A 12,532-nucleotide genomic window follows, 5' to 3' on the forward strand; every position below is an offset into this window, starting at 1 on the left:
AATAAAATTACAATCACGACAATTTATAAACAAAAAAATAAAAAAAAATAAAAACTTAATTGAAAAATATAAAAATTTTAAGTAGTAAATAGAAGAAAATAAATAAATAAATATTTTAAAAATCCATAATAAACTTAAAACTTAGTTAAATAAAATTTATATAAATAAAACATGTCTAATCCCTTCGGACTTGACTTGTATATAATAAAATGACTTGTATCAATATTGACTTCATCATACTAGCTCCTTAAATCTGAATTAATTGATTAATTTCTTTTACCTTTTATTCAATTAAACCTACTCTACTTTAAAATTAAGTAAACGTATTCGCATTCCTATTATTATCTTTTATTCAAGTTTTTGAAACCCCAAAACTCTCCCTTTATATTAAGAATCTTCACAAATAAACTGTGAAAAGAAAAAGACAACTTTCTCATAATATTCCCTCATGAAAAAAGTATATATATTAGATAAACATAATGACTTGCGCGTCTAATTATTTGTAAACTTCATATAACTCTTGATCTAAAAGTAAAAGATTCGCCCTTTGTTTTCTTTCCCTTCCAAAACTACACTACCAACCAAGCACCCTCTTGACTCCTTACCAAAAAGGAAAACAAAAGCGTATCTTAATCACAATTAGTTTTTGGATTAGTTTTGTCTCACCGCTGTTATGGAAGCTTCTAGTGCTTATCTGATATTTTACTTTTCTCTCTCTTCTTCTATTGTATAAATACACACGTTACTCATTCAATAATAATTACAATACAGTGCAGTGCGTTGCATGCCTGCAATATGTGTCATTCTGTTATGATTTCTCTGATATTTGTCATGGTATCAGAACTGAAATGAGAAGAAGATCACCCTGTGAGTACCGAGATTTGAGATCGCGCCAAATTTCCTCTGCACAGTGCATCCTTTTATGGACAAGCCATGAGACCACCATGTTATTGCAACGCTTCCAAGCTCCAGAAAAACGATCAGAAACTAATGGCCGTGGAGTGCTTCCATCAATGAGCTCCACTTTATTCTTGGCACTAAGAGCGGTGAGCATAGATCTGCTCCAAGAATGGTAATTGGTTGAATCAAGTAAAGGAGAGACTAAGAACATAGCAGGATTTTCATTGGGATGAAGATATAAAAAATGGTGAACGTTAACAGAGGGATCGGTTGCATCACCCATGGCAGCAGAAGCAAAGAATGGTGATGGAGAAAAAGACCGTTAGGCTCTGGATACCATGAGCCACTTAATCGGTTCATTTAGGGATCCACTTAACAAGGCTGTCCCACACCACATCACATACACACAAAACAGACAGCAGTTAAGAAATAGTGCTTTTTCCCAGGGAAAATGCCTAGAAATTTCCAAGCCCGAAATTTAAACAAGACATGCAATGATTACAGATGTGATTATAGATATGCAGATCAATCTACGCATTATGGATTAAATAAATTGCATCTGATACATACTCTTCTATCTCTTCGTTCGACTGGTTTCTGTGGTACAGCACGCCCTCGCATGATACAAATATGGTGAAAACCCAACACAAAACTTCACCATTCTTAAATAATTCACATATTAACCCATGAACCTCATCGAGGGTTTTATAGCTGCTGGGAGCATAACTTAATATAAATTATGATGGCAAACAAAGATACATGGTATGTTGAGAGCCCCTCTCTGCTATCATAATTTTATATCTTATTTGATGAATGCCATAAATTAACCTTCGTCCTCAATTATTCTTGTTACAACGCCAACAGCAATTGTTCTTCCCATGGATCTTAGGGACACCCTTCCAAGAGCTTTACAACTAGAGAACTCTACCACACAGACAGACTCGTTCAAAGCCACCTAAAAGTCAGATATAATAAAAGTCATTCCAAGTTTTGCAAATCCCAGGAATCATAGATTAAAAAAAAGTGAAAATCGTTGAAACAGAGTTTTGAATTGATTTTTCACCTCAATTACTGCACTTTGCTTTGCAGTGAGACATCGAGGCGACTTCTTGGTCACCTTACCAGTCTTGGGATCAAGTACTGACAATATTCTTGAAACTCTAGCAGGTTCCTTCGCATGGTGTATATGAAACTCCAACTGCAGATATTCAAGAAGAAAATTGAATTTTTTTTCTCCAAGAATAAAGTGAATGTCATTTGCATAGAACAAACCTGTGTGCCCACCAATATTGGACTTGCACCATCCAACACTAGCACTTTCAACTCCAAATTCCTAGCAGCTGCAACGGGAAAGTCAGGATGGCATAGTACATCTCCTGCCATCACCTGATTTCCATCGACACCTTGCAATGTTACAGCTACATTATCTCCAGCTCTTGCAACAGTGCAGGCATTAGAGTCACGCTCCAATGAGCGTACCGTTCCCACTATAGCTGAAGGCATAACTAAGACCTACAATTTTATAAAAAAGATTAGTTATAGGGGAAACAGATTCATGTCACGTAATAAAAGCTAAGAAAAAAACGTATGCCCTTTGAGACATTATTTTCTCATTTTTCATGCTACACCATTTTCTAAACATCCTGTGTAGCCTAACATTGTCTAACCAAATAGCCAGGGGGTAAATGACACGTTTATAAATAACTCTATAAATAAGTCCACTAAGTAAAAAGTTGTTTCATAATAAATAGGAATACTTCAAGAGTTTTGAGTTTAATTTATTTATACCGTAAGCATAAAATATTTCTAATCAAACATTCAACAAAAATCTATCATATACCCTCGATATATTAATTTGTAGGGTACTAATCTAGTAAATGATAAAATCTAAGTTGAAGTTTGTACCAAAACATTAATAATAACAGTGCATGTAAATTCAATTACAAAGTTTAGGTCCTTGGATTTTTACTGAGTCCTTTTTCAATATATTTATTTTATTCTCTACCAAGTACATACAATAAAAACACTGAGAATGAAATATTTATCCAATATTAATATGCCTGGAAGGAACTCGGTTTCAGATCAGTAAATAATTTAATTTGGAGTGTTCCAAATTTAAATTTATAATTTGATAACACATCAATAGCTATAACATTTCCCAATCGGTACCTTAGATCCACTCCGAAGAGCTCCTGCTTCCAGTTTACCACAAGCAGATACCTGTCCAAGCGTAGTTGATTTGATGACATCACATACTGGCATTAGTAGAGGTTTTGAAAATTCTCTAGTAGGAGCTTGAAGAGAGTCAATCGCATCTAACAGATAAGGTCCATTATACCTGTTCACAAGGAACACAACCATAATTCTAATAGCATTATAAATTGCGTACAATTCTCAACAAAAATGAAATTGACTGGCTAAAATGCAATCAGGCCAAAAGCAAATGTAGATTTCCAATATATAAATATCGATTATACAGTAGCATAAAAGATGCTAAGCTATCAGTGTTTTTATTTTAATCAACTAGAGCAGCACCCTTCTTAACAGTATAGGGCTATATGGGATCTATCCCATTGCACAATTCTAGTGTCCTTTTTTCACCAATATTTACAATATTATCTATTTAACAGAAGTTTACATAAAAACAAATAAATCCATCCTTTCCATAGTTCTTTATTGCCTGTCATGAACAGTAAAAATCAGACTGAGTATAAAAGATATACCAGTTTTTGAAACGAGGATCAGAAGGGGATGCCACCAAATTTTGATTTTCCATAGCACTCATAGGAATCCAAGATAGAGAAGAATCTTTGAAACCACATGAGTGCAGAAAAGCTCCCAGATGCTGCCTTATAAAATCAAATCGATCCTGGGTGTACGCAACAGCATCCATCTTATTTACAGCAACTATGACCCGATCAACACCAAAACTTCTGATAAGTTGTGCATGCTCCCTTGTTTGCCCTTTGTTGCCATCCATACCAGCTTCAAATGAACCAAGTGAGGCATCTATAACAAGGATTGCAGCATCTGCTTGTGTTGCCCCAGAAATCATGTTCGGGACAAAATCTTTATGGCCAGGAGAGTCGAGCAAAACAACATGATATTTCTTGGTGTCAAAATAAGCAACCGCAACAGTCATAGTTATTCCCCTTTCTCTTTCTTCAGAGCTTTCATCAAGTGCCCAAGCATAAGCAAAAGATCCCTTGCCCTGATTAACAAAAACAAGGAGCAGAAATTGGCACGAGTTCATACAAAAGCAGGCATTAAAAGTACAAAAAAAGACAGAGACAGTGAAAATACCTGTAACTTGGCCTCCTTTTCGTACTTGTGCATCTCTTTCTGGGAAATCCGTCCCAATAGGTGCAGTAACCTACCAGATAGGGTTGATTTTCCAGAATCAACATGGCCAACCTACAATAGACAAACTAAAAATTGTTAGACTTTTATTCCTAGAACTATTTTCTGGAGCATATAAAAGAACTGCTGCCATTCACATACAATTGCAAGATTCAGCTGAGTCAATGTATCTTCAGCTTGTTGAGGTAGCATCCATTTTTCTGGCTTATAAGAAACAAGTGAATGAGGTTTCTTAGCATTAGCATTGTCTGAATTTCCAGATCTTACATCAGCAGTCATGTTGTTGAAATTGCTGGAAATACTTTCCGCTTTTCCATCTTTGATAGAATGGAAACTATTCTTATCACTTTCCTTGACTTTTGACAGTGCAGACAAACTACCAGACTTCTCTTTGCTCAATTGAATATCAATTGTACCACTTTTCAAAGAGTTTATTTTATTAATATTTTCACCTTTGCCTTTTGGCAGAGATTCTGACAAGCTGTTTGAAGGTTTACCACTTGCTTGCAGACCAGTTGCTACATTTTTTGAAAGCTTGCTCTGGGCTGAACTATCCTTCCTGCTCTTTTGCGTTAAGGAAGATAAGTTGTCTGAACTTTCAGCATTTGATTGAACAGAGAGTTCATTTATCTCTCTGATGCTTGATGAAAGTTTCGAACTTTTTTTGTTTGTAACATTGTCTGAAAGCATTATATAAATAAGATAGATTAATATTTATATACATTAACTAGAATGTGAAGACAATAAATATATTCAATTTTTCATAGAAATATTTCTCCATCTCTTGGTAAAAGCTACATTGATAAAGATACTTACTGCTCAAAGAGAGATGGCAAAAAACTGTTATTGAACATACAATAATTTTTGGACTTGTCATGTTTTCATTTCTTTTTTATTACTCGGCCCAAATATTAAATGAAAGAAATTATTAAAAAAAATAACATTTACGTCCAAAAGAAGTGGTGAAAAAAATATGAGAAGAATTCCCAATTAATTTAACCTTGTTCACAAATTTATAATATCATATACACTACAATAAAAAAATACAAACTAAATAAGGCCTAAATCTGGAAACAATCTATATAAACCCCTCCACCTAAATATCTTTATTTCAGGGGTTTCAATCTGATTCTCCTAATATTAAATCATTTACACTGCAACACCACCCCTTCAAGATCATTAATATGTCTTCTAAACCCTGTTAAATAATCAACTAATTCATGTTCTGAAATCTGATTGCAACATAGAACGTACACACCAACCCTTCATTTTTTATTTTATAGTTTTGACGATCAACTTGTCACAATAGAGCTTCGCAAGACCTTCCAAGTTTTTGACTTAAACTACCTATAATAATTTTCAGCAAGTGCATTCAACATAATCCTTAAGCAATATTGCCTTGAACTCTAGTTCTGCTCATAATCTTGCCACCACCATATACCTTTGAAGATACGATACCCCATACATGAGACATCACCATTGGCATCAAGCACAAGGGTATTATTCTTTTCAAACATAATTCCTTTCCCAAGTATCAAACTTATAACAACCTCCAAGAAGTAGAAGATATCTTTCCAAGAGTGATTCAATGACACAACTTTGATAGGAAACAATTGAAAAGCTAAAGCCTAAACTACTCCCTCCACTACATTTCAGATTTGAGCTCAAAAAGTTATTAAGAAATGTAAGAATTTTTGTATTCCTTTCTAATAATATTTCATTTTCTTTTAAAAATGTAAAAAAAAAAAAAAGAACAAAGAAATTTTTTATGAAAAATATAAAAGTGAACTGCAAAAAATCGATATGCTCGAGTTTTCAGTTCAAAAAAACAGCTACTATCTCTCTCAACATATAAACTATTCCTCCAACTTGAGCTTTACAGGCAAATTAGGTTTGTTGGGGGAATGGTACCTTTCAATCCCACTTTGGAAGAATGTAGACCAGTAAAAATGACATCATCAGGAGATGGAACGTCAAACTTGAAAGGATCTGTATATAAAAAAAGTGTGGTTTTATAACTAGTATTTAAAAAAGAATGAATAAGTAATTTGATCTGGTGCAAGGAGTTGCAATCCACAAAAACTAAATCATGACATGTTTTAATTCAAACTATGAACCTTAATTGATTACATTTTTCCTAATTATTATAGTATGAAATTCAAATCTCAAATTTAGAAGAAACTGTTTTTACTTATCAAATGCACATCCTGAATCAAAACTGGTTAACACCTATGTTTAGGTGTGGATGACTCTGAGTACTAAAATCTTTATGAATTTCATGAAATTCTCCCCGGACATTCTCAAGCTTGTAGAAGATACTGCCATCTGTCAGGAAACCATCACCCAGCTTTGGAAATAATATAACCTCTTTGGGAATCTGTTGTGGTAATGATTGAAAAAGAGACCTGGCCAACTTGGATGCTCCAGGAATTTTGTGTATGTCTTCAGCTGCACCAAAGACATTGTTCAATATAGGTATGTATATGTGGTCATTGTTGTAGCCCTAAAACTAAGAGCCAGATACATGTTCTCATATTGTTTGACTCTCATCCCTTCCATTGTCCCTTTGTGCTTTCAGCTCCCCCACTAACAAAACTCTAACAATTGCCGATAAAAAAAATGGTTCAGTTTATGCATCTTTGGACAATTTGCGTGTAGAGGAATGCTGGCATCCTTGCTTGTAAAGCTTTATCAGGATAATAGAATTGTGCACATGGCAACTTTGCTTATAAAGTTGTATTAAGATAATAGAACTGTGCATCTCACAGCCATTTTAAAGCAGTTTTCTATTCTACCAAACAGAGAGACAGAAAAGCATTCTTCATTCTTAATTTGATTCCCTCCCACATCTAATCATACCCTGTGAGAAGGACAGAAATATTGTTTTACGCAGTCTATTTTTTCTCATCTAATAGTATGCCTTGCCTTGTAAGTAGTAAACAAACCAGAATTTAGTTTTTATCCCAGCTTAACTTCCAAGGTATAGAAGATAGAAATAAAATATCCCACAGATGTATATAATTTCACATATCGACTAATTGTTGATATTAATAAGCTATAACAATAATAAACTTAACATTCCAAGATATTTTGTGCACTATCTCCCCATATAAAAACAAAAACAAAAGCATCTTAGACTATGAATAAGGTAACTCCACCCCCACCCATACGCTGTGCCGCAAATAGAAGGAGGCAGAGAGATTAATTTAGATTTTAGACCATGTAAAAGGAATGCCCTTGTGAAACAAAATACAAATTAAAATCCCCAGCAATAAACTAAAATATTCTTCATTAACGGAATTACCTATTTTGCTACTGTCGGAAGTTCCAATGTTATGCGAGGGTCTTCGTACAACACCACAGATATCACAAAATGCCATACTCTCGTCATTGTCATAAGTGCAAATGGAGCATTGCCAAAGACCTGGCCTGATGGTCTCTTGCTTTGTATCAGGTCCTCCTGTTACAGCAGAAAAATTTAGGAGGTATATACAATATAAGTAAACAAATAAACTTAGCAAATAGCAACATTCCCCAAACACCAATGTAGAAAAAATACTTCCTTAATCTATTTCTTCGTCAATTTTTTGGTTATATAGAAAAATTGACTCGGAAATGCTTAAATAGTTCTTTTTCACAAAGTACGCTGACAACCAACTAAAATCTTTTCCAACCGCTAATAAATTTTTATTTTGATAATAATGACTAATTGCACGTGTATTAATGAATTTCCAATTCAATAGAATATGCTTTTCATCTCATTTATAGCTTATTGCAATCGATATCCCATCCTTCACAGCTCTTTCCCTTCTATCTTTATTGCAGAAATACAGGTTGAACTACGTAATTAGCTTAACATTCACACCAAACAGTTCAAGGAACTGCACTTTCCAAGCCCAAAACACCAGTTCTCTTACAATGGCAGCTTGCCAAATCTCTTCAACCAACTAACAAATGTAACTACAAATAAAAACCTAACTTCAATCAAATAATACCTTATTCTCAATGGAAGAACCTCAAGATACCCAACAATAAACAATAACTGAAAACAACAATGACAACAACAAACTAAGCCCGGCAAGTGAGTGAAAACATCTTACCGATTAATAACTGCAATAAACTGACTTGCAAGAATTTGAACTGCCCTCAATAAACGAATAAAAAATAATACGGATGAAAGCAGCCGCAAAACATTAGCAAATCTGCGAGCATCACTATGGGCAAGAAAAAAAAAGTTTTAAATTAACTAACCATGACCATCTGCATCGACATCATCGTAATCATAGTCGTCATAATCATCATCGTAGTAATAGTCGTCGTCCAAATCGAGTCCATAACTGACTTTGCGAGGCATGGCGGCACTCAGCACGAAAAAGTGCAGCAGATCAATTAGTAAATCGGCGAAACAGAAAACGAAACTATCCTCGATTCAATTCGAATATGTCCTAACAGGAACGTGTTTTTGGCACTAAAAGCTAGCCGTTCCAAAGAACGGGATACACTGCGTCAAGTGCTACAACAGCATCTTGTAGAGCAAGAAGACGAAGGAAACTGCAAAAGCTATGCGCAGAAAAGGAGAATGTGAGCTAAATTGAGTGGAAGAATGTAGATGAATGAATTGGTTTGAGAAACGAATTGGAAGTCAGAAAACCCTACCTTACAGGAACACAAATGGGAGTGAAGAAGTGAATGCGTGTGGATCGAATCAAGCGCGCAAGGGATCGATTGGGTTCCTTACTTATCAATTTCGTCTATCTCTCCATTTCTTCCTGTTTGGCCTTTCAGTTTTCACTCATTATTACAGGATTGGTTTGATAAATTATGTTAAATATGATAAGATATATGGTTGAATATGATAAAATATAAAAAAATATGATTATGAATAATATTGTTAAATATGACAAGAAATAGATAAATTTGACGATGAATACATAATTATTTTATCTTAGTATAATCTCTTATTTTCATCTTCTTTTATATTATATTATTTTGTTAATTTTTTTACATGATATATTTTTTTATATTATTAACCTTTAATTATATAATAAATTTAAATATTTTAATAAAAATTATCAAAAATATTTTTTAATAAGTATTCAAAATATATTTTTGTCTAAGTGTTTTGTTGTCCAATTTTTTTATTTAGGTTTTTTTATCTTTAAGAACAATTAGTTCATTTTTCTTCCAATTTCTTTTTAACACTCGTTAACTTGTTTATTTTTTGTACTTGAAAAACATGAAAGATATTATACACACTTCTTGAATGAAAATATTTATAAGAATTTTAATTTTTTTTAATAAGAAAATGTTAGGATTAGAAAGTATTATTTGATAGATTGGCTTTTCGTTTCTCAATATTTCTTCGGTTTTAAAATGAATTGTTTAATTTTAGATTTTCGTAATTTAAGGCTTTAACTGTATTGCTTGTTGTTTTGATAGTGATAGTTTTATATTTATTCTTAAAGAAATAAATAAATAAATATACTATTGTGATATGCATTGTAGATTTATATGTAATTAGTATTCATATGATATGAGTAACAAATATTGAATTTCAAATACTTTATCAAATAAAATATTCTGAATTGAATAATTATTAATAAAAATTATTATTACGCGTGTTTGCTTTTTTGTATGAAGATAAAAATTAATAAAATTATTATTATCATTATAATTATAAAATGAATATAAATGTTTCTTAAAATTTTATTATAGGTAATTATTTTAATGTAAAAAATGATCAAATTTTAAAAAAACAACCAAATAAAAATTAATAATTTCAAAAAAAGTTATTTAAAGGGTAAAATTGACAAAATAATATTTTAATTTAAAAAAACAATTATTTGAAGGAAAAAATGAAAAGAAATGTGTACACTAAAATAGAAAATCCCTTTGTATAATAAAATATAGATATAAATATTTAAATAATAATTCCAGTTTTAAAAACTTGTATACTATAGTATGGTCACTCGATCACCAATAGACCGAGGGGTCAACAACCATTTCGATTCTATGAGAGATGATCAGTGTAGAGTATGGTCGCTCGATCAATCAGACTACAGGAAAAAATTAGCAATAAGAATAATTACATTAACCCTAAATTAAATTATTACTCTTTAGATCACGATTAGACCAACACTAATCAAAAATTCATCCCAAAATCTATAAATACATGTTTGATATCTAGGTAGTTTGTTACTTTTACTACGCATTTATTGCTACAATATTTGAATAAACACTAACTATGGCATTATAGTGTTTTCTGCAGGTAGCACCCGACTCGACCGGACGGTAGAAGGAATGGAGACAAAACCTTAACCTAAATTGGAACTTAGAGATAATTCTTGAAAGAAGATTTAACCTTGACCCCATAAATCGAAACATTTTAGCGCCCACCGTGAGGCCCGAGACAAAAGAAGAAATCCAATGGTAATGAAGAAATCCAATGATGACCAGAAGAAACATAGGAGACCAACAAGATCTGATGGAACTGATAAGAGAAATGCAAAGACAAATGAAGGAGACACAGAGAAGGGGTGAGGCTTAAATAACAGTGTTAAGGGTCGAGCATGTTGTCAGTCGGCAAGAGCATGTTGGCTAGCACTCAGTGCTGCTCATTCCCGCGCCCTCAAAGAAAAACAACCAGGTCGAAGGACCGAGCAACACTGGTCAATACTGGTTGTTGTCTTCCACGCTCTGCTTGGAGTAGATGAGGCATGTCTTGGGACCAATCGTGTTCGTGTTGCATGTGTAATGGTTGGGGGGGATGTAAAACCTTAACGTATTTTCTCGTTGTGAGGGTTGAAGACTTTGGGTGTAACACCCATTTGCTACTTTGGAAAGAAATCAGTCTTGATAACTGCTAAAATTAGGAGAAAATAATTTTGGGGTTGTCCGAAGTACAGGGTAAGATCCATGGAAGCTATGCTTTAAAAAAAATCATTGTTGGTAATATTATTGAAGGTTATGTTATTGTTGTCATTTTAAGAGGGTGAAAATGAAGAATTTGTCGGATAAAATTATTTTAGATGTGGTGAAGATGAGATTGAAGAAATGGATGGTAACATTGTGAAGATTGAAGAAAGGGATGAGAGTGTCGTCAAGATTGAAGAGAGGAATGATGAAAGGAGGAGGAAAATATGTAATTTGGATAAATTTGTTAAGATTTTTGAAAAATGAATTAAGGTGTTAACATGGATGGTTTTTGTTCTTTGTAATATAATCCTACTTTTGGTGTTAATGAGAAGTCCATGATTGTAAAATTTATATTGGTTGTAATTAGTTAAGTTGATTGATTGTAGTTGTTACCAATGAGGAGCATTGATGTGTTGAAGATAATGATTTTTATGATCAAAGTGAATAATACGAAGACCCTTGTTGTATTAAGTTTAAAAGCATTTTTGTATGTTGGTCTACGAGGAAAATCGAACGGTGTATAATAGTTACACTAACAATTGAGAGCGAACAAAGTCGAACACAGGACAATCATTGGCCGAATGCAATTGAAGACCGAACAACGTTGGAACACAGGTCGAACACAATCAAAGACTGAACGACGTCAACACACAAGGCGAATGATATTGTGTCCAATTAACGTTGTAGAAGAAAAATATTAAGAGTTGGAAAGTATACAAGTATTGAGTCGGATGGTGGAAAGTTGTGAGAGAGAAGAAGAAGGACCGAGCGATGGAGAGCATGACCGAGACCGAGTAGTTCAGACTGAGCGGTGGAGGGCATGACCAAGACCATGTGAGGTATGACCAAGACCGAGCAGTTTGCATCGAATGATGGAAGATAGTAAGGAATCAAGCTGAATGCTGGAAAGCTGTAAGGAACCAAGCCGAACGACAAAAGGTGATAAGGACTCGAGCCGAACGATGAAAGGCAGTAAAGAAAAGAACCGAACAGTAGAAGGCGATCAGGGCTCAAGCTGAACGGTAGAAGGAGTTGAAGAACTGAAGGCGACTGATTTGAAGAGTCAATATTCAAACTGTTCAAAGTTTCGCAGAGAATCGATTATCACTAGCAGTTCTAACATGTCGTTTCAGTTTCAGACTAGTAGGCTATATATACATTCTCTTTCAAATCCTTCAAGAGTAACTTTGCGATTTTGAGAATACAATGTAGTCTGAGAAAGTTCTGAAGTGCTAGTTTGTGCTTATTGTCAAGTCTTGTGAATAGGAGAAGCTTGTGCTTTGTGTGTCAAAGGTCGGAGCGGTTCTCTTCAAGTTAGTTGAGCACTTTACTTCCGGTTCGTTTGTCGAAAGAAGAT

At 33.7% G+C, this 12,532-nt stretch overlaps 1 protein-coding gene across 4 annotated transcripts; it reads right to left on the minus strand.

Moving 5' to 3' along the window:
• Positions 1-1,419: 1,419 nt before the first annotated feature.
• LOC124837349 (uncharacterized) lies at positions 1,420-9,056 on the minus strand. 4 transcript variants are annotated; one of them, XM_047312684.2, is made up of 12 exons: positions 8,917-9,056; positions 8,512-8,811; positions 7,565-7,720; positions 6,490-6,708; positions 6,172-6,249; positions 4,402-4,940; positions 4,204-4,314; positions 3,624-4,111; positions 3,070-3,238; positions 2,173-2,412; positions 1,964-2,098; positions 1,420-1,855 (listed from the first exon to the last, which is right to left on the minus strand). In XM_047312684.2, the coding sequence occupies exons 2-12, from the start codon at positions 8,612-8,614 to the stop codon at positions 1,724-1,726; spliced, it is 2,370 nt and encodes a 789-aa protein (XP_047168640.2). In that variant the 5' UTR covers positions 8,615-8,811; positions 8,917-9,056; the 3' UTR covers positions 1,420-1,723. The 4 variants fall into 4 exon arrangements, with proteins under 4 accessions (XP_047168640.2, XP_047168639.2, XP_047168642.2 ...); XM_047312683.2 differs by having other exon boundaries at positions 8,512-8,820; XM_047312686.2 differs by lacking the exon at positions 6,490-6,708 and having other exon boundaries at positions 8,512-8,820.
• Between the last annotated feature and the right edge of the window lie 3,476 nt (positions 9,057-12,532).

This window comes from Vigna umbellata, chromosome 1, assembly GCF_029865625.1.
Source record: "Vigna umbellata cultivar VRB3 chromosome 1, Vumbellata_1.0, whole genome shotgun sequence".
Taxonomy (NCBI): domain Eukaryota; kingdom Viridiplantae; phylum Streptophyta; class Magnoliopsida; order Fabales; family Fabaceae; genus Vigna; species Vigna umbellata.